Source organism: Corvus moneduloides, chromosome 4 (genome assembly GCF_009650955.1).
Source record: "Corvus moneduloides isolate bCorMon1 chromosome 4, bCorMon1.pri, whole genome shotgun sequence".
NCBI lineage: Eukaryota > Metazoa > Chordata > Aves > Passeriformes > Corvidae > Corvus > Corvus moneduloides.
The window spans coordinates 17,310,633-17,338,175 of record NC_045479.1 but is presented as its reverse complement, the minus strand read 5'-3'; the positions used below and the strand labels follow the sequence as shown (position 1 = coordinate 17,338,175).

General features: G+C 39.8%; 2 protein-coding genes across 6 annotated transcripts in view; one reads left to right on the top strand and one right to left on the bottom strand.

Annotated features, from left to right (window-relative positions):
• Positions 1–17,578, top strand: part of DNM1L (dynamin 1 like) — a 36,252-nt gene extending 18,674 nt beyond the window's left edge. For 3 of the 5 annotated variants that reach the window (XM_032105553.1, XM_032105554.1, XM_032105558.1), the window contains 16 exons: positions 929–1,000; positions 1,484–1,570; positions 2,160–2,322; positions 3,637–3,757; positions 4,372–4,503; positions 4,763–4,969; positions 5,168–5,288; positions 6,193–6,348; positions 6,464–6,553; positions 7,272–7,364; positions 9,125–9,181; positions 10,382–10,459; positions 12,633–12,800; positions 13,444–13,553; positions 14,719–14,878; positions 15,302–17,578. In XM_032105553.1, coding sequence (XP_031961444.1) covers positions 929–1,000; positions 1,484–1,570; positions 2,160–2,322; positions 3,637–3,757; positions 4,372–4,503; positions 4,763–4,969; positions 5,168–5,288; positions 6,193–6,348; positions 6,464–6,553; positions 7,272–7,364; positions 9,125–9,181; positions 10,382–10,459; positions 12,633–12,800; positions 13,444–13,553; positions 14,719–14,878; positions 15,302–15,358 — 1,872 coding nt within the window. In that variant the 3' untranslated portion in view covers positions 15,359–17,578. The remainder of the gene's footprint in view (positions 1–928; positions 1,001–1,483; positions 1,571–2,159; positions 2,323–3,636; positions 3,758–4,371; positions 4,504–4,762; positions 4,970–5,167; positions 5,289–6,192; positions 6,349–6,463; positions 6,554–7,271; positions 7,365–9,124; positions 9,182–10,381; positions 10,460–12,632; positions 12,801–13,443; positions 13,554–14,718; positions 14,879–15,301) is intronic. The other 2 variants (XM_032105557.1, XM_032105555.1) reach the window with 1 other exon arrangement.
• A 2,616-nt stretch (positions 17,579–20,194) lies between these two features.
• On the bottom strand, positions 20,195–25,169 carry YARS2 (tyrosyl-tRNA synthetase 2). The gene is made up of 5 exons (XM_032105800.1): positions 24,220–25,169; positions 22,883–23,050; positions 21,626–21,781; positions 21,138–21,308; positions 20,195–20,868 (listed from the first exon to the last, which is right to left on the bottom strand). Exons 1-5 carry the CDS (start codon positions 25,167–25,169, stop codon positions 20,709–20,711), a joined length of 1,605 nt encoding a protein of 534 aa, XP_031961691.1. The 3' UTR covers positions 20,195–20,708.
• Between the last annotated feature and the right edge of the window lie 2,374 nt (positions 25,170–27,543).

Below are 27,543 nucleotides of genomic sequence, written 5' to 3'. Positions count from 1 at the left end.
GGATTTTGTGTTTCGCTTTTTATGAGTACAAAACTTTTGAAAACATAAAATGTCTGTTGTGTGGGTCATTGATTCCATTGAGTTATTTATCACAGTCCTTTTTGGTTTATTTTGTTGATTATTCTATTTTGTGCATTGCCAAAGTTAGAATGGATTAGAAAGACAAGGATAGGTGTAAGCACAAGTCATTTCAGTCCACTGAAGAATTGGCTACTTCAGAGGTTTATTAGAAAGCTCTGAAAAAGAAGGAAGAGCCTCATGTGCATCAGGGTCAAAGAGCAGAGCCTGAGATGACCTAGCGCTTCAGGAAGAGAGTCAAAGGATAATTCTTGCTTGAAGAAAGTAATATTCTTGTTGGCAGAAAAATTATATAAGTGTTTATTACGTTAAGCTGATTTCCTCACCTTCTTGGCAGTGCTAGAAATTGAAGGAAAGCTAGAAAGGACCATAGAGGGAACCCAGTGCAAGGGCAGCTCTCTGCTAACTTACTTTGCATTGGTGGCAGGAGAACAGGTTTTGCAAGAGTGGAAAAATTTGAAAATGAAGCTCCCTTTGTCCTCTTCAGGATGAGAAGTGGTTTAGGCTACATGTTGTTAATTAACTTCAAATGATTACAACTAGACTCAAAATGGAATTAAGTGTTTGAAATTCTCTTTAGGTGGACACAGATTAATAACTTGTCTGACATTAGTTATAAGTGCTAAAAACTGCCATGTCACAGAATTAGTCAACAGATTAAATACCTATTTCTGTAATTTTTAGCACTGATGATTCCTGTTAGCATCAGCTTAAGGGCTAATAGTAATTCTTATATTTTTCTCATATTCTGTATACTTAGAGAGTTTTTCACCATTCCTTGGAGAAGAATGTTGCAGTTAAGTAGGTGAATGCTGTCTTTGATTCTTAAACTTTTTTTTTCTTTCTTCAGATCTATACAGATTTTGATGAAATTCGTCAGGAAATAGAAAATGAAACTGAGAGGATTTCAGGAAACAATAAGGTAAATTCAGTACTGTCCATCTGTTGTCTTGCTATTGATTTTCTTGCTGCTTAAACCTTTTTTAAAGAGTTTTGGCAGCTAGGAGTGAAAAGCATTTGACTGTTCTAATGAAGAACACGGGAATGCTGCTTGCTACCTTGAGATTTTTTCACTGTGTTCATGAGATAAATGACTTCAGCTAAAAGACAGAATTGTTGTTTTGCTCCAAGATTCTGTAATAAAAGTGCAAAAAAGAAGTTTTTTTCAGTTAAACTTGCTTTCATTTTGCTCCATACCTGGCTTTATGTGTAATTATAAAATTGGCTGCTGCCAAAGAAAAAAGAATTGGTTACCAGACATGTGGCTTTTTTTCCTTGCTGTGTGTTTTAAGGTATGTGGTGAAAGAAAGTCTTTGTAGTATGAAACTACAGCCTTTGGATTTTCAAGTGATGCATTTAAATAATCCAGGGCCGTAATTATTACTTGTTATTAATGTATTTGTAGGGGATCAGTCCAGAACCGATTCATCTTAAGATTTTTTCATCTAATGTTGTAAATCTGACTCTTGTGGACTTACCTGGAATGACAAAGGTAAGATGCAGTGCTTCTCCTCTGACTCAGTGTGTATTTTTGAACAAGGTGTGCCTGTTTACTCTTTGCCATTGTTCTGTATTGTTAGATAACCTGCTTTCCTCGGGTTAGATAGTGTTATATAAATTTGATTTGTCTTCTGGTGTAAGATTTGGGTTTCTGATGCTCTTTGCTGATGTCAGAGGTAGATTTGCTTATGTTTTCCCTCTTTCACATATAACTGATGGTAGGTATGTGGGCTGCATGTTCCTTTTCATAGAAGAGGTAGCACTCCAGGTGTCAGAGCTGTACCTGCAGATAGATGAATATTGGGCAACTTGGAGAAATGTTTTTCACATTGCTTCTCCAGGAGCTGCTATGCGTGTTTTGTGTAAGAGGCTGTATAAAGGAGAAATGTTCAGATCCTGTTTGTTCAGGTTACATATGGAATAATTTTCTGAGACATGAAGATGACAAGATGACTTCTTTCCCTGCCCGTGCACATATACACACCCCACTCTACCAGTTGTGCATGTGGTGCTTGGACACTAATCCTCATGCAGGCATAAAGACACAATTTTGAACAGTTCCATATTGGTTTTTTCTCTAGGTGCCTGTTGGTGATCAGCCTAAGGACATTGAACTTCAAATAAGAGAGCTCATCCTGCAGTTCATCAGCAACCCCAATTCGATTATCCTGGCAGTCACGGCTGCTAACACAGACATGGCCACTTCCGAAGCACTGAAAATAGCTCGGGAGGTGGATCCAGATGGTAAGCACTAAGGCAAACTGGATGCTGTAATTCAACTTCTTTTCCAAACTAAATCCTAAAATAAAGCTGAAGTAATTTGGGCAAAATATAGCAAGAAAAGTAAATGTCATCACATTTCCTAGAAAATATAAGTTTTATATTTGCTTAAATAACTTCTTGCTGCAGTTTCTGCAACTCAAGAGAATGCTGGGATGAATTAATAACTGATAGATTTTTGGCTTGCCAGCAGGCCAAGGAACTATTCTAGTAGTCATGAAGTCACTTCTGTTTCCACAGCAGCAAAATGGTGTTGGGAATGTTGGGGTTTTTCAGAGTTTTAGTAGTTTGCAGTGGCCTGTTAGGGCAACTTCATGCTTATTTTCCAGTGTTGTTACTTCTAGTAGAGAAAATATCACCCTGTAGAAAATGTCACCCTGTAGCCAGACTGTCTAGCTGTTAGTTTAGTGACTTTTAGTAAGGATAAGATTAATTTTGGTGCCCTGTATTTCTATGGGAGAACTGACTGATTTAATGGAGGAGGAAGATTATAATTTTGTATTTACCTAAGGACTTTGAAACAGATCTGAAGCTACTGTCTGCCTGCTTCTTGCTTTTGCAAAGTGCTGTTGGTACCATTGACTAACAAATGGCACTGTGTGATTTGAAAGAACATGGATTAATACACTTGGAAAATAGGTATACAGAAATTAGGTTAAAATTTAGTGTTGGTACCCTCAAATTTTTCTTTCCATAAAGTGTAGCATTTCTTGATTGTTTTCAAACTCCAAGTCTGCTTTGGCTTGTTTGCCACATAACCTGGAGGGAAGACTTCTTCTGGCAGTCTGCTCAGTTGAACTGTGCTGGTTCAAGATAGTAAACCCCTTTTATTTTACCCCTGTAAAAATGATTGACAGTGTCTTTTGGAACACTTCCAAAATTCTGAAACTTAAAGGTCTAGAGTGGCAGATCATGTTGCAGGTTCTGCAGGACTAATGCTATCTAATGAGAACCTACAGTACTGAAGTAGGTACACTCATGAAAATTTCAAGACCCAAGAAACTACTGATTGTACTGACATGCTGGTTTATTTTTTTAGACTCAAAAAGTGTGTTATATTTTAAAGAAAAAGTTTTTTGGCACTTTTTTTTTTCAGACCAAAAGCTCAGGAAACATTAAGGTCCCAGACAAATCCTGTGTGTGTTAGCCTACCGGTTTAGATGGGGAATATTTACCTATTTAATGAATTTAGGTCACTAATTCTCCACTGTGCTGAATTACGAGTTTTAGTTACTCTGATCAAATCAGAACATCCCTGTGAGTGTTTTCTTTTGGTAGGTCGAAGAACCCTTGCTGTTATCACAAAGCTGGATCTCATGGATGCTGGCACTGATGCTATGGATGTACTCATGGGAAGAGTGATTCCAGTCAAACTTGGCATCATTGGAGTAGTGAATAGGTCTGTGTGGGCACATTGGTGCTATTTTTAAACTGTGTTAATATGAAGCAATGCTTTCTGCTTTTTTAGCCATGAATGTAGTTTTAAAAGTAAGGTGACAATGTTAAAATAAACTTCTGAATAAGGAGGTGAGGAGCTTGTTGCTCACTTGTCAAAAGCCTTTGTTCTTCCACTCAACCAACTGCTAATGCAGAGAGGAGTAGAGACACTTCTAAAGAACTGTAGTGTCACCACTTCTGCTGTTATCCTTCAGCTTGAGGGGTCCTTATGGTCAGCTGTTCACATTAGCTCTGGTCCAGCACAGGTCCTGTATATATTAGGCCTAACTGCACATGGCTATGATACTGTTTGCTGTATTTTTTTACATTACTTAGGTCAAATCTCATGTAGTTTTGATAAAAGCATTGCTTAGTCTGTGTATAGTTGCTACCAATACTGATTTGTTGACTATGCTGCATGGAGCAACAAATAAAAACCTTTATAGCCTAAGGAAGGTGAGTTATGTGTATAAAGCAAAAGCCAGTTGTTAAATGTTCTGTCGAGAAAAGCAGAAGTGTGAATTATTTTTACTTTGCTTCTGTTAACTAGTGTGTAACTCTGCCTTTTACCTTCAGGAGCCAGCTGGATATTAACAATAAGAAGAGTGTGGCTGATTCCATTCGTGACGAGTATGGGTTTCTTCAAAAGAAGTATCCTTCCCTAGCCAATCGAAATGGAACCAAGTATCTTGCTAGAACACTGAACAGGTATTACTTTAAGATAGGAACTGATGTGTTAGACATATGTGCAGACCTTTCTTTTTACCCTTAGTTTCTCTTGTGGTGCTGTGCATTAAAGAAAACTCTGGTTCCAAACCCTGGTTCTCTCAGTTTCTGAATTTACTGTAATTTTCCTGAGTAAATGTTTTCCTTTGGTGGTTATTTTGTCTCTCTTGTCTGTTTTGATGGAGATGATAAAGCTGAAACTTTTCTTTCCTTCTAATGAGGGACTGTTTTCTATTTTTAGACTGCTGATGCATCATATCAGGGATTGTTTGCCAGAACTGAAAACCAGAATTAATGTTTTAGCTGCGCAGTACCAGTCTCTACTGAACAGCTATGGGGAACCTGTTGAAGACAAAAGTGCTACTTTATTGCAGCTGATCACCAAATTTGCCACAGAATATTGTAACACTATTGAAGGAACAGCAAAATACATAGAGACTTCAGAGCTGTAAGTACAATGTTTTCCTGGAATATTGACTGAGTGGTTAGGTTGACCCAGTGGCTCTTACTGGCTCTCAGCGGTAATATTACTACACACTGGACCATAACATACTCAAAAATGTTTGAATCCAAGCAACTGTAAAAAATGTTTGCAATGAGAGCTTTCTTCTTGTTCGCTACTTCTGTTGTTATTTTCTTCTTTCAGATGTGGTGGAGCCAGAATCTGTTATATTTTTCATGAGACTTTTGGAAGAACTTTAGAATCTGTTGACCCTCTGGGTGGCCTTAACACAATTGACATTCTGACTGCCATTAGAAATGCCACTGTGAGTGTTCTTCCATATTTGTGAGTGTTGTGGCTGTATATTAGATAGGAAACAAAGGTTTAATTCTATCTAAGGGACACAACTTTGAAATGGTTCAGTGTTTTCGTGACAGATTTGGCTTCTTGCTAATACGGGAATTGGTGTTGGTAAGAATTAACAGAGTGAGTTCACTTTTAAGTTTTGCAGTATAGAAAATGTTCACTCCTTAGAGCCTGACTTTGGATGTCAGACATGTCACTCTGCTTTTGTACTGTGTCTATTGCATGTGGACAGAGAGGCAGGTTTCTGCATGGTCTTGGAGCATGAGGTACTCTGTAGCAATGATCTGTGTACATGTTCCTATCCTCCTCTAAACGAAAAATGTAAAAGCAGGATTTAGGAACAAGAAAGATGTCATGTTTCGGTTAAAAATTGTTGTATGTGTAGCTAAGCATTGGTCTCTATGGTCATAAATGAAATTACTCCAAACACTGAAACCCACCTATCTTGTTGGTATGGTATTATATGCCCAAGACTGTCCAAGAAATAATGGCAGTTTTTCTCTCTGAAATTAGAAAGAAAATGTCTTTGCCTTTATAATAAATTTCATCTAAATGTGGATCCACAAATGTGAAAAAGCATTGTTCAGATTTATAAGCCTAAAGCGACATGAGTAGGTAGAAATCGCCAAGATTCTATAAGGATGCTGGTTAATCATTGTTTAATACATTTTGTCTTAAAGATAGCACCTTACAGCTTTTATTTTTAAATATTCTTGTAACTTATTTTACTCTTGAGACCTGTTTTGAGTGTCAGGTGTGATCACTGTGACCTGGTTTATTCTGGGCCTCATGAGATACTACTTCTTAGAAATGCATCTTGTTCTATACACAATTCAGCAGCTTTTTCCCTCCTTTTGAACCAGGGTCCCCGTCCTGCCTTGTTTGTTCCTGAAGTTTCATTTGAGTTGCTGGTAAAAAGGCAAATCAAACGTTTGGAAGAGCCGAGCTTGCGCTGTGTGGAGCTGGTTCATGAGGAAATGCAGAGGATTATCCAGCACTGTAGTAATTACAGTACACAGGTAAAAATGCATCCTTTAGAATTGGGTTTGTAATTACTGGCATGTGTGTGTCTGTGTAATCACTTGCTTAAAAACTCCTAGAAGTCTCACCAGTAAAATTTTGGTTTGTTTCTAGGAATTACTGAGGTTTCCTAAATTGCACGATGCCATAGTTGAAGTAGTGACCTGTCTTTTGCGTAGGAGACTTCCTGTCACAAATGAAATGGTGAGTTTCCATCTACTGTAATTTTGCTGGTAAAAGTGCATGTTTTCTGGAGTCTCGATGCTTCTGTTTGCAGTGTCAGGAACCCAAGTAATAAAAGTAATCTTAGCTTAGTTGTTAAATTTATAGTTATTTAATATGTACACATTTTGAATCTTCTTCTATATTAGAATGCAGATACATAAAAAACAAAGGGGTGGGTTAAGCATGTTGTCCCCTATGTTTCAATTTTCCAAGAAGAATTTTACTAGAACTTCAATTTAACATCTTCTAGTCTTCCTCATATAGGTTATTTCCCTCCCTTGTAACAGAAGCTGTGCATTCACTGTAGCGTTTGGGATGCAGTGATGAAAATTAAATTGTAATCCTTATTCTGTGTGTTTCAGAGGCTTGTAATGCCCTTTAGCTAGTGAAAACTGAAAGTTCAACTTGTACCTTTAAATAAATATGTTTTAATATTAAAGTCTGATTTGGACTGCCTGTTGGAGAGGAAAGTGTGTTTCAGTATTTGACTCTGCATTTGATGTGAAAAGCAAAAATTGTTTTGCATATTTACTATCCCTCATAGTGCCATCTCCTACTGGTTCACGTGTTGTAGGTGGTTTGTGGCTGAATGGTCTCTTGCTATGGGCAGTTAAGCTGTTCTTCCTAATGTTGTAGGTCATTGCTCTGCGCTGGGATTAGGTTTACTCCCTGAATCTGTGAATGTCTTGCATTGCAGGTTCACAATCTGGTGGCCATTGAGTTAGCTTATATCAATACCAAACATCCAGACTTCGCCGATGCCTGTGGGTTAATGAATAACAACATAGAGGTAAGAAAATATGTTCTCTTAAAAAGTTTGTCTCTTTAAATGAAAGTGAAATTGATAAAGTAACAAATGCTTCGACTTCTTTCATTGAAGCACAGTTCTACATTTTTAGGTATTGGAAATGTGATGAATTATGGTGTATACTCTAGTGATCTGTGGATTTGTTAATTTCTATTGCATATTACTTTCAGGAACACTGGTTGATATTCCACTGAAAGGATTCTGCCTATTTTTCAGTCTGGAAAATAAGATGGGCACCTAATTGAGTGTTGCCTATGAAATGACATTTTTTAAGGGGAAGTTTAAATATGTAGCTGTGAAATGATGTTTAATGTTGAAGTAATTGCATTTGGTCTCTGACACAATGTATCAATAATGTTCCTTTCATTCATGAAAGGATAATACAAGTATTGTTTCCTCTGTTCAGGATCTAATTTCTTCTTGCTTTTGGTATTGTTCTTGAATCTGTGTTTCCACACTTCAGTCTCCCTGAGACATTCTCTCCATCAGTCTCCCATCAGAAATCTTGTGTTTTTCAAGCCCAGCTCTGATGGATAATACTTGTTGCTACCATCATCCTGTAGAAGCAGTCCGACAACCAATCTGGTGTTGTTGCAATACTTCATCTCTCTGCCTAAGAGCTTGTTAATAATACCCTTGTGTTTATCCAACACATCGTTTTCATTCATCACAGAATCATAGAATGGCTTGGGTTGGAAGGTCATGCAAGGTCATCTCGTCCCAACCCCCCTGCCATGTGCAGGGCCACATTCGTCTAGACCAGGTTGCTCAGAGCCCCATCCAACTGGCTTTGAACACTTCCAGGAATGGGGCATCCACACGTCTCTGGGCAGCCTGTGCCAGTGCCTCACCACCCTCACAGTAAAGAATTTCTTCCTGTGGAATATGTAATTTAAACCTACTCTCTTCCAGTTTGAAGCCATTCCCCCTTGTCTTGTCACTACATGCTCTTGTAGTGTTCCTTTTCTAAATGCTTCCATTACAATTTCTACTCTTTAGTTTTAACCTTTTACTTCCTTCTATACATATATTTTTTACTGACTAGGTATGCATTTGAATTTGCCTTGGTAGACTGCTCTTTAATCTAGTTCAAAAACAATGTGTATGGAAACTGCTGAGAGTACAGAAATTAAGACCTCATGAAGCTGAACATACAAGATTTTATCATCATGTGTTACTTAAACTAGTTCTTTCCTAATGGTTTCCTAAACAGGACATTGAAATTTTTTAAGAACCAAATCATGTAAACCCAAGCCTTATTTGGTGGACGCTCAATGGTTAATTTCAAGCAAGATCAGATATTTCTTTGTCCTGATTGCTTTAAACTCTGTTTTGCTATGAAGCGAATTCTGCCTCCTCCTTTGTTTCAGGCTAATCATGTGCTGGCCACAGAATCAAATCCTTTAGAGTACTTGGAGGATTTACAGCTTAATGAGGGCTGTAGGGTATCTGTGCTGAGCCAAATTGTGTAGCTTTGATGTTGTTTTTTAAAGGCTCAGGTTTTGATTATGGAGTGTGGTGCAAAAAAACTGCAAAACTTGTTATACTGAGAATTTAGTTTGGACCAGGTATTCAAAGTATCCAAACAATCCAGGGTTTATAGACCACAGTATTAGCATGGCACTGGATGAGATGAAATGACTCGTGTTTCTAAAATGGAAGTCATATGTAAAATGTGAATCTTGCCTCTGTGTTGATACAGAGTAATACATAATTGAGGTCTTGCTGGGTTGTTTTTAAAGGAACAAAGGCGGAACAGGTTAGCCCGGGAATTGCCTTCGGCTGTGTCACGAGACAAAGTAAGTAAATGTTTGATTTTATTTTTTATATAAAGTTTAATGCATTCTCCTAGATCCATTCAAAGTATTGGAAATTTTGAAATGTTGCCCTATTAACAGTCTTGGGAGCTTCCTTCCAGGTATTGAGTTTTTTCCTTTCAGTTTCCTAACATAGAAGTGGAATGTCATTTTCTTAAAAAGATGAAATTTTTGGGAGGTTTTAAATCTGGTATTTCTGAAGACTTGTCTATAAATGTAATGTTACACTTACTACTTGAATGTCATCTCAGGTAAGGTATAAAATGCCTGCAGATGTTGAAGACAGACTCAGAACTTTCATGCTTAAGTTTATAGCTGAGACACACTGATTTCAAAGATAAACAAGTGATTAAAAAATGTCCAGTGTGCCAACATTGTGAATTGTGGTTGGTTTTTGTTTTTTTAAGTCACTCTTAAAACTGCAGTTTATTGCAGTCTTACTTTCTTTGGGAGAAGATGTTGGAGGTGACATTTTCAGTTGTTCATCATAATCCAGTCATGTATTCTGTTTCTGGAGCTTGCTTAATTTTACCAGGTTTTGGGATTAGTGCAATGACAGGGATGGAAGAATTGAACAAGTGTCATAGAAAATATTGTCTAGCTGTAGAAAAGAATAGTCCTTCAATAAGCTGGAATTTTAGACAATTATTTAATACTATGTGAAGTATTTAGAATTCAAAGGTAGAGAGTATAGTTTAAGATCCTCATGAGGTCGTAACAGGAGTTTCCACAGCTGATAGAAATCTGTTCACTAAGTTGGTTACCTTAAAAAGTGAGATGAAGTCCCAGAGGAGATCTAATACTACTGCCTTGAATCAGTCTAAGACAATTGATGGATGAACTGGGAATTTAAGGTAGCTAGCTAGAGACTGCTTTCAGTGCTCTTTGAGCCTTCTTTTTGTTGATTTCATATTTATATTATCAGCATAGGAGCTGAAATGAAATTGAAGATCAGATAATCCAAAAGTCTCTTAACTGTCTTGGAGATGCTTTTCCCCCCCTGCCCCCACTTTTTTTTTTTTGTGCTTCTATTACAGTTGTTCTTGCAAATTCAAGATATTTCTTTTCCAGATTTTGGAAGATGCTAGTAGATAAAAGTATATGAAATTTGCTAGGTAAATTTGGTGGTCTTCAGTTGAATTGTTTTTTTTTTCCCCTCCCTGCATTTTTTACCTTCCTTAGTCCACTAAAGCTCCAGGTGCATTGGCACCTGCTTCCCAGGAGACTGTTACTGCTGCTTCTGCTGAGGCTGATGGCAAGGTCTGTCTTGATTTTTCCTCTAAGCACTGCATGCACGTTTCTGTTGTGGTGCATCCCAGAAGTAAGGAAAGCAGTTTGTCTCTAGTGCTCTGTCCTACCCAGTCTGGATGTCCTACCCAGTGTGGATTACTTGGCACTCCTGATTTTATGTGCAGTGGCATGTCAAGACATGCCATGAGGTGGCCAAGTCACTGCTTTCTGTTTGCAATATATTATGGTGCAAATATGCAGCGTAATTTGCCTCAAACTGTCAATAGATTGTTTGGTGCAACAGTATTGTAATAAAAGTCTTCAGCATGGCTGTTAAACTGCATGTTTTTAATGTGTTGACAGTTAAAGAAGGAGGACAGAAGATAAGCTAAAATGTGAGTTTCCTGCTTCCTGCAGGGAATCTTTACAGGCTTTGTTCAAACTGAACCTCCTTTGTGTTGTTTCACATAATTGTTGAATCCCTGGTTTACCTATATTTGTGAAATGTGTTCTGCTGTGTTTTTTTACATGTTAGGTGTGCTGTCTCTTGTGTTAAAATAACAGCTCGTTATTACTCTGAAGGCTTTTCTGCTAATTGCTCTTGCTTGGAGTCAGAAAAGATGGGCAGTCACAAGTTTGTGTATTAGGTGTACCAAGGGGACTCAGCCTTTCTGCTTTATTGTACATTCAGATTTTAGTGCAAAGTTTCCATTTCTGTCCTGAGCAAAGTTGTTAAAGTCAAAGTCTAGTCAATAGTAGAATTTTAACTATTATTTTCATCAATGTTTTAGAGGTTTTGATATGCTGCAAAAATTAAAAAGAAATTAAGAGCCACAGTGATGTGTTGTGACTTAAGAAGTTGCAGGAAGCTGCCAGATTTGGTTTGCATTTCCCATAAAATCTGTCTTCTGTTAGATGATCCATTTCACACACTCTTGTGTAGCTTTGTTTCTGATACTACTTTGGAGGTAGAGCAGGCTCCACAGTAACACAGAATGAGAGTGGCATTTTTGTCATTTTGAACAACTGTCTTGCAATCAGAAATCATGCAGTGGAGCTTCTTTAACAATAATTTTATTAGCAGAGTTTGATTTGAATTCTTAGTGTGTTCTACAATGCCTCTGAGCAGTTGAGCAATTTAAATAAAATTTCTGATGTGCACAGGTTAGCTGGGTTTCCTCCTGTATGCTACTGTTTTTATTCTATTTACTATGCTTTGTTTCTCACTTTGTTTTTAGATTTAAGATCAGCCCGTAGTGTTTAATTGTAAATACAATAGATAAATTTAGCTTTTTTCCTCCTAAATCTGAAGCAAGACATAAATAATAGTACAAAGCCTTGAATGACCTTGAATGTTTTTCAGAAAGGAGTAGATTTTAAAGCACAGTAGTAAATAGAACAGAGATTAGGCTTGTGGAAACATACAACGTAAAAATTGCCCCTATTCAACATCAAAATAAACTTTGAGGTTTTTTAATACTAATTAACATAGGGTGGATACCACCCACTAATATTTCTTTTGTCCAGTGATTCCTAATGTTTAAGAGTTGGGTGTTACATCTTTTTCTCAGGAGATATGTGAGTCATTCTTTTTCTGGAACTTCCCAGATTCTCTGATCTTCACTTCCAGAGGATGAAGATTTTTGTTTTGATTTGTTACAAAAACCTTCTGTAAATTCTGACAGCACAAATATGTTCATAGCTGTGGTACCTCGAAACAAAAACGTGCATATTTTTTAACCGTTACTGTAAGAAACTTCAGTTTGTACTTAAATAAAACTTGAAGAATTTAAATTCAAGTATTGCAAGAGCTGTGGTGATCTTCAAAATATGCTTTCAGAATGATCCTGATAGCATAGGATGTGTGGTAAAAGCCAAATGACTTAGAAAGACCACCCCATATTTCAGAAGTGATTTGTAGACCCCTAAAATGCTGTGGAGCTTCTCCGTGTGAGACATTTTCATACCCTTTTTTAGGGAGAATATGAGTTTTAAAAGCTTTCACTTTACTGGTACCTTTTGTCAGCTGTAACCAACAAAGGGAGAATAAATGTGGGGAATGTGAAGAACAGAATGAAGGGAATATACCTATGAAAATCTCTTTTTTTTTAGTGAGTTTTACCTGTAGTGATTTGATCAGACACTTCTTTACGGTGCCCAAGTTCTAATTCTGCCACGTTTTTTCAATGTGCTGTTTGTGCAGACTCCCTCTGTAGCATCAGATGCATCTCAGGAGTCTGGAACAGGCAACTGGAGAGGAATGCTAAAACCCTCCAAAGCAGAAGAAGTATCAGCAGAGGAAAAATCCAAGCCAGCTGCAGCCCTACCTGCTAGTCCTCAAAAAGGACATGCTGTAAACCTATTAGATGTGGTGAGTCATGGAAGACAAATTCCTTTTCTTTGTAGTTCAGGCTCAGGAAAGAAAACATCTGAATTCCAGATCTTGTAACTTTGCTGCTAATATGTGTTTTTTTTGTAAATAATTCCCATATAGCAGCAGGGAGCTCTAGCCAGTCTCTCTGCTTTGCTACTTGCCCAACCACAATCTCCCTGCAACCTCCCTGCCACCTCCCTGCCTGCTCCAGTTTCAGCCTAAGACTGGGATAATTGGCTTCCTTTCACAAATTTTTGTGCAAGTGAACTCCTTGTCTAGATAGGTGTTGGTACAGAAACAAATCTCAGCTCAACTCAAATTCCTGCTCTTCTTTTGCTGAAGTTGAATGTTTTTATTAGATGAGGAGGATCATTAAAGACAAAACCCACTTAAATTAAAAACAGATGGAGATACTTGAAGTATTTGGAGAGCCTTAGAAAAAATGTAGTGGTGCCCTCTGACCTTTGTTTCACCCATCTGGATTTTGATATGTCTCTAATTTTATTTCTGAAGAATTACAGGTTTGTTGCAAGACAGGTTACATCTATCAAACTCAGGCTAAAAGAGCAGTAGTTACAGTTTTATTTACAGATGAAAATGAGCAGAATTGGTAATCTGAGGGTTTTATTTTTTCACACAGCCTGTACCTGTTGCACGCAAACTTTCTGCCCGGGAGCAACGAGATTGTGAAGTGATTGAACGACTTATTAAATCTTACTTCCTTATTGTCAGGAAGAACATTCAGGACAGGTAAACCCAAACTTCCTTGAAATACTTAAGCCATACAAATCCTGTTTTTCAAGTTACATATATAATCTTGCTATTTTTATCATGTTCGAGAAAATACATTTATTTTTTAGAAGGGACAGCAGCAGTAAAACTTGACCCTTCACAGAATTAAAAAGTTAGAAGAAGCACTTGTTTTCTCTAATGGTTTCAAGTTCTGTGTAATATTAAGTAAAAGGTTTAATTATTTAGGAGGTGCCTGCTTTTCTGGAGGATGCTTCAATTCACATGGATGATTTGCAGCAAATAACTGGAATAAACTCTAGGTGCTGTGTACCCCTAACAGAATTTAGCTTTGCTATCCTGTTATTTCAAATGGGAAGGTCAAATAGGAACTAGTGTGGCTCAGTTTTCTAGCATTTAGCTATAAGGATGGAAACAGCGTAAAAAAGTTCTTTCTACCATGGAAAATGCCTTTAAAGTTTTGCTTAAAAAATGTCCTACTTTTTCTTTAATGAAGAATTCTGTAAAATTTTTTTTGCTTATGTCTTTGTGGAAAGGTCTAACTTCGTATATATTTATATTTTTATGTATATGGGAAATTTGGGGGGGAGGGAAATACAGGAATCTGGAAACCAGATTTTAGAGCAGGTTAGTGAGATCATAGGTGTTTTAGTCTATCCAGTAAACTAATACCTTCAATATAATTTTTAGTATTTCATGTCAGGGAAGTGCTTTGTTTACCTTAACTTTACTGCACTGTTTGTACTATGTCATATCAGAGATACGAATTATTTCTTTGCCTTTTTCCTTTCCCATTTACACATAAAATTTGATTTTAGGGTTGACATACTTAAATGTGTGTCATCCCTAGCACAGTAGAAACAGGTTGGTTTCTAATGAGCAAAGTAATCTATTTATTCTCATTTTGTGTTTTATACTATTCATGTTTTTTACAATGCAGCTATTCTATTTAGAAGAAATTCATTTTATATGAATTAGTTCTGCTCTTACATTGTACATGATGCTGCTTTTACTTGAGAGAATTTTTATTTATGGTAGTGATAGATTGCTGGTAGTTTGAGCCAAGCTTGTGTGTAGCTGCTTGCCCTCACTGTGCATTCTTCGAACTGGAACAGATCTGGTTTTGAATAATTAGTTTAAAGAAACAATCTCTATGTGCTTGCAGTGTGCCAAAGGCAGTGATGCATTTTCTGGTGAACCACGTGAAGGACACTCTCCAGAGTGAGCTGGTGGGCCAGCTGTATAAATCCCTGTTGTTGGATGACCTTCTCACTGAGTCTGAGGACATGGCACAGCGCAGGAAAGAGGCAGCTGACATGCTAAAGGTAATGAAGAGATCAGGACTCATGGCAGTAGTTAACCATATCAATGTGAAGCTTTTTGAAGATTTGTCTTCCCTTTACTGATTTTTAAGACTATGCCTGTGTATTCCTTTTCTCTGCTAGAGGAATTAAAACCAATACATGACCAGAAAGGATTACATATGAGCTTTTAAATCTGCAGTTTAGCAGGCTAGATATAAAGTAGGTACAGTTTCTCCTTTTAAGTTTTACAGCACTAAAACAGTGTGTGGTGAAAAAGTGTGCCCTTCTTGAGAATTTAATGGGTTGCTACTCATTTCATAATGAAACTGATTAGCTTTGATTTGATTTTTAACTTTACACTTCCCAGACTGCTGCTGTTATGTCCCTGGGAAATCTCTCCAGCCAAACTAACTAGCTCTGGCTTTTGTGTGTTCCTGTGTGCAGGCCCTGCAGCGAGCCAGCCAGATCATTGCAGAGATCCGTGAGACACATCTTTGGTGAAGACTGTATCAGCCACACTATTCATATGCATTGGAGGTTACATTGGCTTGACAATTGCTAGGCATGGTATACGGAGTAGAATTTTTATTTATGAACTCTTCTTATCTGTGTACTGCAACTGTGTAAATCTGCTCATGTAAAGACAGTTGGTTTGATTTGCAAACAGAAAAATATGCTGTATTTTGCAAAAGAAGTCGTATTTAATCCATATAATAAATGGCTCTAAATGTTTCCTTACCAGGTTTCTGGTGCAAATTAAAGCAGACCAAGTCTTCTGTCTCAGTGACAGTCTCATTTGAACTTGGGGAAAAATGTTCAAGTTCCAGTGCCTGACTTGCTGAACAGGTTGCCTGTGGTTAAGACGGCCGGTGTAGTCTTGTGGCATAGTTTTAAGCTGCTTTTCCAGTAGAAGTTCCAATACTGTGAAGAAAAGAGAGCACCGAGTATTTTCTTTCATATTGCATGCACTGTGACAGATGGAGGTCTCCATTTTATAGCACAGTAGAGATGTCGAGCGTATTACTGTGTATGTGTGTTCCCTTTTTTTTCCTTTGTTCCCAAATGTTTGAGTGGCAGACAAAACTTCAGACTTGATCTAATGGAGTATCATGTAGGAAGAATTAGCCTGGAGCTTGTGAACAATAACAGCCTACTGAAAAGTGGGTGCAGAGTTCTTAATGTGCACTGGAGCTTGTGTATGAATGTTGGGGTTTATAATCAGGCACAAGGACACCTTCCCCTTCCTCCCCCCTGGGACCAAGCCCCTGGACCATCTGATAGTAAACTTGCTCTGGCAGAACGGAAAAATAAAAATGGATTTCAAAACTGTCATGGGATAATAAGCGTTTCTTTTAAAAATAGATTAAGTTGGCCAGGGAGAAGGGGATGCCCACAACTTCTGCAAATTTTGGAATGTATGACAGTATGAAAGAAAGTCTGTGGAATTGGAATATTTATATCAGAGATTACAGTTGCTTTTGAGGAAATTTTATTGTGCTGTAAGTAGCTTTTTTTTTGAGGACAATCGTAAAATTATGAAATTTTTAGGTTGGAGATTAAGTTGATGAGGGTTTTTTTTTTTCTTCTGATTATAATTCATACAGGTAACTATTGATCACACTAGCCTTGAAAAAGTAAACATTTTCATTTTTATGAATAAAAATTTATTTAAACTACAGCCAGCATACTTGCATGTACTTTTCAAGCAAATTCACTCTTTTTGTATAAAGTGAAAATGTTTACTATAGTGTTGCTGATATTTTTTCTTTAACACAACTTGCATGAAATACAGGACACTGCTTTTAACCTCCATGGCTTGATTTCATGGTATTGGGCCAAGATAGTGAGGTTTTTATTACCATATGCAGTTCCTTCCCCCTGAAATCAGTTAGCAAAAATGGAATTCCTTTTGTAAGCTGCTAAAGATTGAATTAAAAATTCAGTTTACAAGAAGCTCTGTTTAAAAACTTAATTTTTCTCATGGTGATCTTCAATTTGGCATCAGTATAAGCACAAGGAGTTAAGTCTGACAGATGCAACTTTTGGATACTTTGTGTATGATCTGAGGAATTCAGAACACAGAAATATATTGTGTATTTTTAAACAGACTAAAAAGTCATGGTATGCATAATGTATGCATTATGTATAATGAATACAAAGGAGGTACTTTTATCTTGCATTGTATCCAGGGATGGTAGTTCTCAGATTTAAGAAATATGATTGAAGTGCAAACCACTTTTCAAATCATCTTTGGTGATCAGTGAAAGCTTTTAAGTTTTGTCCAAAGCATTACATTTCTGTTTGGAATTCACCTGACACCTCTCTCCCTTTTGCTTTCAACATCCAAGAAGTTTTCAACAAGGTAGTGCCGTCCATAAGTGATCTGCTACCTAAGCTTTAACTCCCAAAGTTCAGTCAGCAGTCTCTTGTGAAGAAATACTCGGACTTGTAAAGTTTTGAAATGCTGCATAACGCAAATGAATTTCATTTATTGAAGAAATTCTTGCAAGTGATACCTGGCTCTGTAATGTCATGTGAAATTTCCAGTGTTAATTTGGTTTCTGAAATGTTACGACTTTTTTTAAGTTTCACAAAAAGTTTCAATTTGGTTATGTTTGAGTGCCAAGAAATGAACTTGATTTGTAATCCTTAATGCAAGTCTTTGAAAGTCCATGCTGTAACAATCCTGTTATTTAATAAACAGATAATACACAAAATTAATTATGCCAGAAATAGTTTTGAACTGACTTGTTCTGGTGGCAGGACTTACATGCTCTTGTAAGCCAATAGTGTAAATACCTGTATTTGTACAGTCTTACTTGTGATTGCACTTGCTGTCATTCAGTTCTGCATTCTTAGTTCATGAATAGTTCCATAACTCACAGTGTTGACAGGCTATTTGTGGCTGTTGATAGGTTTGAAATAAGCTGTGTTCTGGAACTGAACTAAAATACTTCAAATGCCACTGTTACTACTAGCATTAAAAGAAATTATGGGGAAGCTGTGGGAAAAAGCCTAAAGAGAGCAGCAACTGAAAAATTCCCAGTAGACTGATGGTTTACAACTGTCTTCTAGATCACCTTATTTAATTAAACTTGTGCATTAATGACAAAATTATTTCCAGTTTTAGCTAACTTGCTCTCCAGTGAGGAGAGAATCATGGAGGGAAAAACCCACTCTAGCCAAGCTCAGATTGGTAAATGTCTGACATTATTACCTGAGCTATTGTAGTCCTGCTGTAACTAAGATAGAACTATATAATATAAGTAAATATCACAGTATCCCAATGTGAATCCAGTTTGTCAGTGTTTTTTAGGCAGGTTCAAATTTTACTTAGTGGAACAGATGGGTAATGGGGGTGGTGGTGTCTGTGTGCTTTAGACCTTTTTCTGAAGTCAACAGAGAGACCTGCCTTTATTCAATGCTTTGTGGACAAATGACAGATGCCAGATTGGATATGGCAAATCAGGTCCCTGTTTTATGGATCAGAGCAGGGGAAAGAAACAACTTGCCAGTTTGTTGTGCCCCTATTGGGAACTTGAATGGAATTATCCTGAGTAAATTTTTTTTTTCTGCAGTTTTCTCCTTCAGCTGTGAGAGCAATGGGTAGCTGGTGTTTTCTGTAGTTACTGAAGATCTCCACTGCATTTGCTTTTTGTTGCTGATTAAAGTGTGCTTTGAGGTGAGGTAGAGGATTGCTTCCTTACAGTTTAATACCACTCGAACATGGTTTTGTGCTCAATGACACTGTTTAAACTAGTGAAGGTGCTTTCATGCTCCCATAGTTTTGAGTTTACCTGCTGCATGCCCTTTCACCCTTTACCTCTTGACTACCAGTTGCTGCATAAGGTTAAATTCAAGTCTTCCAGGTTTTGCTGTACGAATGTTTTTGGTGGGGTTTTTTTAGTTTGTTGGTTCTGGGTTTTTAAAAAATATCTTGCCCAAATAATTACTTTTCTTTTTGCACTTTCAAGTCACACAGTTGTAGCCATGTTAAATACTTTAATATTAATAACTAACTCCTTGTTCACATCTGAACAAATTTGAACAATCTCTGATTACCTAAACATACTTGTATATGAGAAATAAGCCCAGGCTAAGAAAGAATAGTCAGTTTTCCCAGTCATCCTTGATCCTTGGCCCAGGTTCAAATGCTCAGTTGTGATGGCCCTGTATGGTCATGGCAAGTAGTGGTTGTATCCAGCTGTTTCTCTGGTAAGAGTCAGGGAGGGGTTTGGATTGCTAGGACTTGTTCAAAGGCAAGCATGGACTAAATTTCTTGGGGTTTATGAATCTTACTAGAAACCTTGCATGCTAAGAACTTTATTCCTTTTTTATTTATTTAAAAAAAAAAAAAATTTTTACTAATTTATTCGAAGTGGATATACGTGCACCTGCATCATTTGGAGATGACAGAAAACAGGCAGGAAAAAGATTAGACATGAAACAGTACTTCCTGGAATTTTTCCTTCAACCAGAAAGAACCTCTCAAATGTGCTCTGCTGTATTTCTCTGGAGGTGAACATGGGTATGAACTGGTATATTTTGGTCCCAGGTGCATGTTTGATTTGCTCTAATGCTTCTGTCATTTAAGGAACAAGGTGGCTGTGTTAGGTGGATGAACTTAACTTTCCCTTCCCTTCCCTTCCCCCTTTTCCTCCACGTGCTTTTTTTGAGGTAGAAATGACTCAACTACTTTTCATTTTTATGTAATAGAGGCTAGGCTAGAAAGGTCATTATGAGACAGATAATTAGGATCTGGAAACTGAAATTAACACTAATAACTCTATTAACACTAAGAACATGCTGAGCTTCTGAAAGTACCGTATTTCAGTTTCATAGCCAGGAAATGATTCTGCATGGCCTAAGCATGAGGCCTGATCCTTGAAAGCAACACTGTGGAGCACTGCAGCTTCCCTCACATCTTTCCTGGTCCAGAGATCCTTGTGGTGCTATTCACCCACAACTCCTGGGCTGCTAATGTTAAAAAAACCCTTTTATGTACATGCTCCAAATCTTCTGGTATAATGTACTATCTTCCAGCTGACTGCAGAGCCTACAGAACTAATACCAGGATATTCCTTCAACAAAGATGCTGGATAGCATGGATGCATCTTGGTCATTCACAGGACCAAAGAAGTGGAACAAGTGTCACTCACTTTTTAAGTCATACTACGCCCACAGAAGGTGTAGAAGGGATTCATTAGATTGATTAAAGCTTTGAAAGGCTCTGTACTTTCAGATTGCAGTAAGTGAATTTGCTGTGTATTCCCACATGAAGGCTGGAAAATTTAAGTGCAATTTTTGTCCCCATACATAATGAAGAAGCAACTTACATTAGTGCTTAATCATTTAGTCCTTTATTAGGAATTGTCTGCAGCTTCCTTCACAGCAAACCTGTTGAGAGAAACATGACCATAGGTTGGTTGTCTTTGATCCCAGCAATATTTCTCAGGTAGCTGAGCACACGTTGGCTGCAAGAAGGACAGGGTTTGAGTTTGCTTTGGCTCGTTTTGCTGTGGGTTTTACTGTAGCGTAACTGTCCACTGTTCTCCTACAACACAGAAGGCTTTTAAAGGAGGGGCACATCTCCGTTGTTGGACTTTAAAATGAATCTTTTCATTTTCTTCTTGTGCAGATCCTTACGAAAGGTGCTTTGAATAAGGCAGAGTATCTACAATTTCTTCAGTGGTATAACTCAGCTCCTTTATTTGAACTCTGGTGCATTTTGAAAAGGAAGCATTGGGCAGTCTGTGAGCTTTGCAGTAATGCACAGTACAGAAACATCTTCAAGTACATCTTCAAGCAGCAGAGTTAAAATGACCTGGAATTTTAGGGAGATACTCTGTTGTCACAACTGCAGCCATTTTATAATGTAGTAATTTTTCTTTCCAACCCTAAGTAATGATACTCCATTCTTCAGAATATGCTGTCCAAGAATAAGAACAGTCTCAGGATTAGTTACACGATGCCCATTTATTGAAACTCCTCCATCTGTAATTTTCCGGTACCTTAAAAACAAAACAAAAAAACCCTGTTAATTGCAAGAGAAAGCTATTTATTGTTATTAAGAATTGAAAGTTCACCGAGGGGTTTTGTTTTGCTGTTGGATCCGTAATTGCATAGATTTTAAGTCTCCTGCGCTTCACTTTCTGTCTAGGTCAACAGTGACTGAAATTAACCTTAGCCTCTACTACTCCAGTTCTTTCTGAGAAGTGTAAATCTGTTTTGAATGTTTACTATTTATATTTTATTATTGAGAGCACAGGTGAGAACTTACCCACTAGGTCCATCTGGAATGGCATTTGCTTTGCGGCACAAGTCAAGAACAGTTATCCCAGGTTCAAGCATCAATTCAGCAGAAGTAGCTTGTCTGAAAAGTTCCTGTAACTCTTGGTCAGACATATCTTCCAGTGCTTCCACACTGCTGTAATAAAGGGCCTTAGTGCACCTGTGAGAACAAAGATCATTCAAAACACAGAGCTATTCACACTAAGTGCTACTCAACTCATCAGATTCCCCTCCCCAGTTTCTTTTGAGAATCCACAAACTACCAGAAATACTTAAATTCACCCCCAATTTTATTGTACCCCACTGCCCTGCAAGCTTTTTTGATATTGTCAGTGTATTTTTAAGTCTACAGGATATTACTTTTTCTCTTTTAACACCTAAGCAACAATTTAACAGATTAAAATAATCCCTGAAAAGCTATGGATAGTTATTATAGACTAAATCTGAAACAAAACTGCTCCATAAATTAAACTTCACCTCTTAGCAGATTCCAGCCCCTCTCTACCATGGACAAGCTTGGTTACTTCTGCAGCCAGTCGTTTCTGAGGGCCCCATTTTTCAGGTTCTTTAGCATGCATTTCCATGATGTGGGCAATCTCCTCAAGAGGAAGGAAGGTGAATAGTTTCAGGTATCTATGAGCAGGGATAAAATATTTTGTCTGTATAGCCATCGTTGCAGATTTCCTGTCTTTGCCATTCAGTAACTGCACTAAAATGATTCTTAGTCAATTTAAGAAATACGTTTTACAGATACTCTGTCCTTTCAATCAAATCCTTAAAACTCAGATTTTACTTGATCTTCTGTCTAGGGCCAAGTGTTCAGGCATAAGATAGGGTCAGATGCTTTTATGAAGCTTGTATTTCAATCAACACTTAGTTTTGTCTTGAAACTTTTACAGGATTTATTGGAATAGTGTGTCAGCTAAAAAGGTTTTGTATTTATCTTAGCAGATCCACAATCTGCTAATGCAAAATACCACTGCTGGTCCGTGGTGATCATGGGAATGAAGCATACTAAGTATTGGCAAGTATCTCAGCAGGAAGATTATTTAGGATAATAAAGAATTTAAAGATGCATACCTAAGCCTACTCTTTAAAACAAAGTCAATTTTAATGAGCTTTCAGTCCTGTGCAGTGTATTAAAGGTACCTTTACTGGTAAAAAGCCTGAATGCCTGAAATATTTTAGTATTAAGTACCCACATACCCTTCTTTTCAGTCTGAAAGGTGTTGGGGATCAGAACATGAATATGAAGTATCAGAGCATAAACCTTTGAGAGAGGTAAATTATGAGACAGGTCACAATATGAAAGGGAAGCAGCTCAGATTTAACAGTGCTATTGAAGTTTAAAGTAAAACAGATTTAGAAAATAACACAGAGCAACTTATTACAATCAATGTAGTGCAGTGTACTGAAAAACCTGTGATGTTACAGTACTGAAACTAATATGCCATGTAAGAGAGTCACCTGGCAGAATAAAATGCACTATGCGTCACTCCTTTGTTAACCACCTTCTAATTTTCTGATATATATTTCAGCATATGGAGACAGGTTCCACTATACTGTATACTTAAGAACCAGTCATGCCTGTTTATGTCATGAATGTACAGTTATAATTAACATACACTTCTAAACGGAGCCTGTGTTGCACACACCCAAATGAAACAGTTACAGTGAACAGTTAGGATCAGGTTTTATAAACAATGACAAAAAGCAAGATGGAGGAAAACTTACTTTTCAACTACGTTATCTTGTTGTCTGACAAAAAACTGATACAGCTCAAAGGGAGAAGTCTTATCTCTGTTCAGCCAAACTGCATTTCCAGCAGTCTTTCCCAGTTTATCGCCAGTAGTACTGGTAATAAGAGGTACAGTAATTCCAAACACATCTGTTCCTGTCATCCTAAAAAAGAAGAGTCACTTCATGTTTAAAAAAAATTCTATCTTGGTAAACCTGACTAACATACAAGAATTTTACAAGATTCTGTCCTTGGTATAAAGATGCCAGAACACTGTTCTGTGAAAAGGGATTTAGGAAAAAACCCAAAACCTTAAGTTTTTAAGTTCTTTTGTCTGTATCAAAGACATATACATATTCTAAGTAGCTCCATGAGCAACAGCATTAGCAAATTCATTGTCATGGACCTTCTGTCCTGAGTACTGATCAAAGCTGCTTGTGTGGCTTGGACACTTGTAAGGCTTTTCCTCTATGCCAATTCTGTGTCTCGTAAGGCTGAAGCAAGTACTGAAGAAGTACATGCTCCCTGATTTGTACTTCTGCAAATTTTCTAAGACTCACACTAAATTTGGCGGCTAAGCAAAAAGCACATCTTCACCATTCTTCATTTTATTTCTAAGAAATGGAGCAATCTTTATCAATGTACCACAACTGCCTTTACTTTGGTGTGATTACACCAGGATGCGTGTGCTGGCAGAGCTGCCAAAGCTTGTCTCGATTTTGTCCCACACTTCAGAGTACTTGATTTTGGTTCTTGGATTCACTAATAAAAGAACCTATCCTTCTTCTTAAAAATTCATATAAACCTGGTCAAGAGGTACGTATGTACCAAGCTCATAATCAGGCCAATTAACTACTCTCAAATCACAGTTTTGTGTATAGCCAAATCTCTTGAGGGCTGACTTCTGTCCCTGGTGCTTTAAGGGCTGTCAGCACCAAGTCGCACAGCAACCCGTCATGGAATCGCAGAATCGGGAGAGGTTGGACAAGGCTTCATCGAGTCCAACCTGTGACCGAACAGCACCATGTTATCTAGAGGATGGCACTAAGTGCCATGGGCAGTCCTTCCTTACAAACCCCCAGGGACGGTGACTCCACCACCTCCCTGGGCAGTCCATTCCATCGCTGCCCTTCTCTGGACTTGCTCCAGCACCTCACTGCCCGTCCTGAACTGAGGGACCCAGAACTGGACACAGCACTCGAGGTGCGGCCTCACCAGTGCCCACCACACGGGGACAGTCGCATCCAGGTCCTGCTGGCCACACTACTGCTGACACAAGCTGCCCGATGCCCAGACCCTGCGCATCACCTCCCGCCCCGCGCTCCCGCCGTACTTGGTGACGAGCTCGTAGCCGGACATGATGTTCCCCATCTGGTCGTGGCCCCCCAGCTGGATGCGGCAGCCGTGGTGCTGGTGGAGGTGCAGAAAGTCGTAGGCCTGCAGCGCTGGATACAGGAATTCGGCCAGGCTCATGCCATCGGCGCTGCGCAGCCGCGCCTGGCAGCTCTGCCGGCTCAGCAGCGTGCCCATGCGGAGGCGCCCGCCGGCGCCGCCGAGGAAGCGGAGCAGCGGCTCCCGGCCGAGCCATCGCGCGTTGTCCAGCAGCGCGGCCCGGCCGAGCCGCCCGGCCGCCGGCTCCCAGAACAGCTCCCGGTGGTTCCCGAACAGCCGCTCCAGCCCCGCGCGCAAGGCCCGCGCGTGCGCGCGCACCCGCCCCGCCGGCAGCGGCTCCCGCGCGCGCTCCCGCCCGCTGGGGTCCCCGAGCCGCGCCGTGGCCCCGCCCACCACGGCGATGACGTCGTGGCCCGCGCGCTGGAAGTGCAGCAGCGCCATGACGGGCAGCAGGTGCCCCACGTGCAGCGAGTCCGCCGTGGGGTCGAACCCGCAGTAGGCGGCCAGCGGCGGCCGGCCCGGCTCCAGCAGCGCCGGCAGCTGCTCCTCCGCGCTCTGCGCCGGGAACACCTCCTGGAACAGCCCGCGCTCGCACTGCGCCGCCAGCAGCCCCGCGGCGCCCCGCGCCCGCCGCGCCTGCTCGTGGGCCCGGCGGCGGGGCGGCGGCGGCGGCGGCGGCGGCAGCAGCGGGGCCCGGTGCAGGCCCCACAGCCCCGCCGGCCGCCCGCAGCGCCGGCACAGCGCGGGCGCCGCCATCGCGCGCGGGGCACGCCGGGAGCCGCCGGGCGGGGCGGGGCGGGGCTGGTGCGCCGGGAGCCGCCCCCGCACCGGAGCCGGCGGGCGGGGCACGGCGGGATCTGCCTGGGGGGAGCTGGGGGGCTTCTGGGGCATCGGGAACGGCTTGAACTGCGGGAATGTTGTCGTGCTTTAGGCTGGGTGGTGGATCTCCTCCGCGACATTAAAGATGCGACAGAAACGGCGTGTGTTGGCTCCTCCTCTGTTGCTTTTTCCCCCAAACCGAAATACCGGGATTTTAAGCGCTGTCAGGCGTTGGAAATCAGCCCCCCAGCTGGTAGTAAGGCGCCGGGCAGAGCGGGAACCACGTGCTTGAGTTAGCCACACCGGGGCTTTAGAATTTACAGACTCTCGAATTAGCTATGTTACCAGAATGTATTAGATTTATTACTAGAATGTATTAGCTATATTACTAGAAAGTTTTAGCTGTCTTACATAGCTTTATATATATATATACTATAGATAGAGGTGTGCAGCTGTAGGAAAAACCAAGACTGAGAAAACATGCACCCCCCCGGCAGGAAATGGAACAACTGGGATATGGAGAATGCTGAGGTATGCAATGATTTTTTTTGCCTGTCTTCACTGGCAAGTGTTCTGAGCACCCCACCAGTGTTGCAGAAGGAAAGGCAAGGATGGGGAGAATTTAATACCTGCTCTAGGAGAAGATGAGGTTTGAGCCTGTCTAAGGAACCCGAAGGTGCACAAATCCATAGGACATGATGGGGTGCGTGCACAGGACCTGAGGGAACTGGTGGATGAAGCCACTGTCCATCATGTTTGAGGAGCTGTGGCAGTCTGGTGAAGTTCCCACTGACTGGAAAAGGGCTCAGTTGGTCAGAGCATGGGGCTAAAAACCTTTGAGATGATGGCAAGCACTTTACAGACACTGTTAAAATCCTTGCCATTCTGTCTCAGAGGTAATATGTAGAGGTGATAATACAATGGGAAGATGAATAAATGGAAATACTCTGCAGAATTAGAAAAGTTCAGATTATTAACTATCCAGATAATACTGATAAGAAGAGAGTAACTAGTTCTGACACATGAGAACCCAAAAAATAGCCTTTATCTTGTAAAGGGCCTGGTAATGTTCTCCATGCACCACTTTCACACTCAGCTGAAATTCTTATTCTCTAGCACATTAAGTGCTAGCAAAAACAATGACTGGGAAGTTCTTACTTGCTGTAGGTTCAGGTAAATGCCTAGTTGGAGAAGATGATTAGATTCCTTTGTGCTGGCGGGGACACTGACTTCAGATAATTCCTTGCTTGTCTTTTGTTGGCTCTCAGCAACCCCATGCAACGCTACAGGCTGGGAGAAGAGTGACTGGAAAGCTGCCCAGGGAAAATCAGCCTCAGGCTGCTGGTTGAGGATGGCTGAACATGAGCCAGCTGTGCCCAGGTAGCCAAGAAGGCCAATGGCATCCTGGCCTGTGTCAGCAATAGTGTGGCCAGCAGGACCAGGGCAGGGACTGTCCCCCTATAGTTGACACTGGTGATGCCACACCTCAAATCCTGTGTCCAGTTTTGGGTCCCTCACTACAAGAAAGACATTGAGGTGCTGGAGCATGTCCAGAGAAGTGCAATGGAAGTGGGGAAGGACCAGTTCACTTCTTTGAAATCTCTGAGATGCTGTGTTGTGTTAGCATCCTTCACTTTGCAATGAACCAGTTAACTCTGTTACAGAGCTAATTTTTGCCATCTTGTTCTTAATTCATGTCTCCTGTACTTCTGGTTTCATTTCACAGGAATAGTCTATGGCTGCTGGGATGGTGAACCAGCATAAAGCTCCACAACATCAACTGTGGCTTTAGAATCCAACTCCCCCAGCCCCTCTCCAGTAAATTCCCTGGTGCTGGGACAATCACCTTGTGATGGCAGATGCTCTGTGCCCACTCCCTTCCAGAAGCACACCTCATACCAATACACCTCTTTTCTTATTATTGCTGTACTCTAAGGGTTTTGGTTCTTCATGAGGCCTAAGGGTGGGAAAAGCATTTGCTTTCAGTATACATCTAAGGGGTAGTCATGCCTAACTCTGTAGTGTCTGTAGGCAAGAGGGCAGTGGTTATTTTCTGCAGTCCTTAATCCTGCTGTAGCTTTTATCTCTTGGATTAGTCAGAGCATTTAAATGAGTAGTTTTCCTTTTCCTTTGATGTGGTTTGTCACCCTCCTTCACATTTATTTTATTTCATTTGATCTTCTTGTTTTTCAGTATATCTATTTTTTTTTTATCTTGTCATCTTTTTCAGCTGAAAAGTAACTAGTTCCCTGTTTCCTCATCTCTCTCCACCCAGGGGTGTTTGGTGCTTGTGTGTTCCTTTCTTCTCCTCTCTTTCTCTGCTGTAATTTGTTGTTTAATTTTGTTTCTTTTTCATGGACCTCTTTATAAGTCCTCTGATAGGTGCATAGTTGTTTTTAATTGGTCTTTTTGCTTTATTAATCTTTTTTTAGACTTAATGTCCATC

What these genes read in the sequence shown, in the direction of transcription:
- YARS2 (XM_032105800.1), bottom strand. Translation starts at nt 25,169, where the DNA reads ATGCCCCAGAAGCCCCCCAGCTCCCCCCAGGCAGATCCCGCCGTGCCC. An exon ending in GGGCTGGAATCTGCTAAGAG is followed by an intron (nt 21,309 to 21,625) that starts GTGAAGTTTAAT and finishes TTGTTCTCACAG; the next exon opens with GTGCACTAAGGCCCTTTATT. An exon ending in ATTCCAGATGGACCTAGTGG is followed by an intron (nt 20,869 to 21,137) that starts GTAAGTTCTCAC and finishes TTTGTTTTTAAG; the next exon opens with GTACCGGAAAATTACAGATG.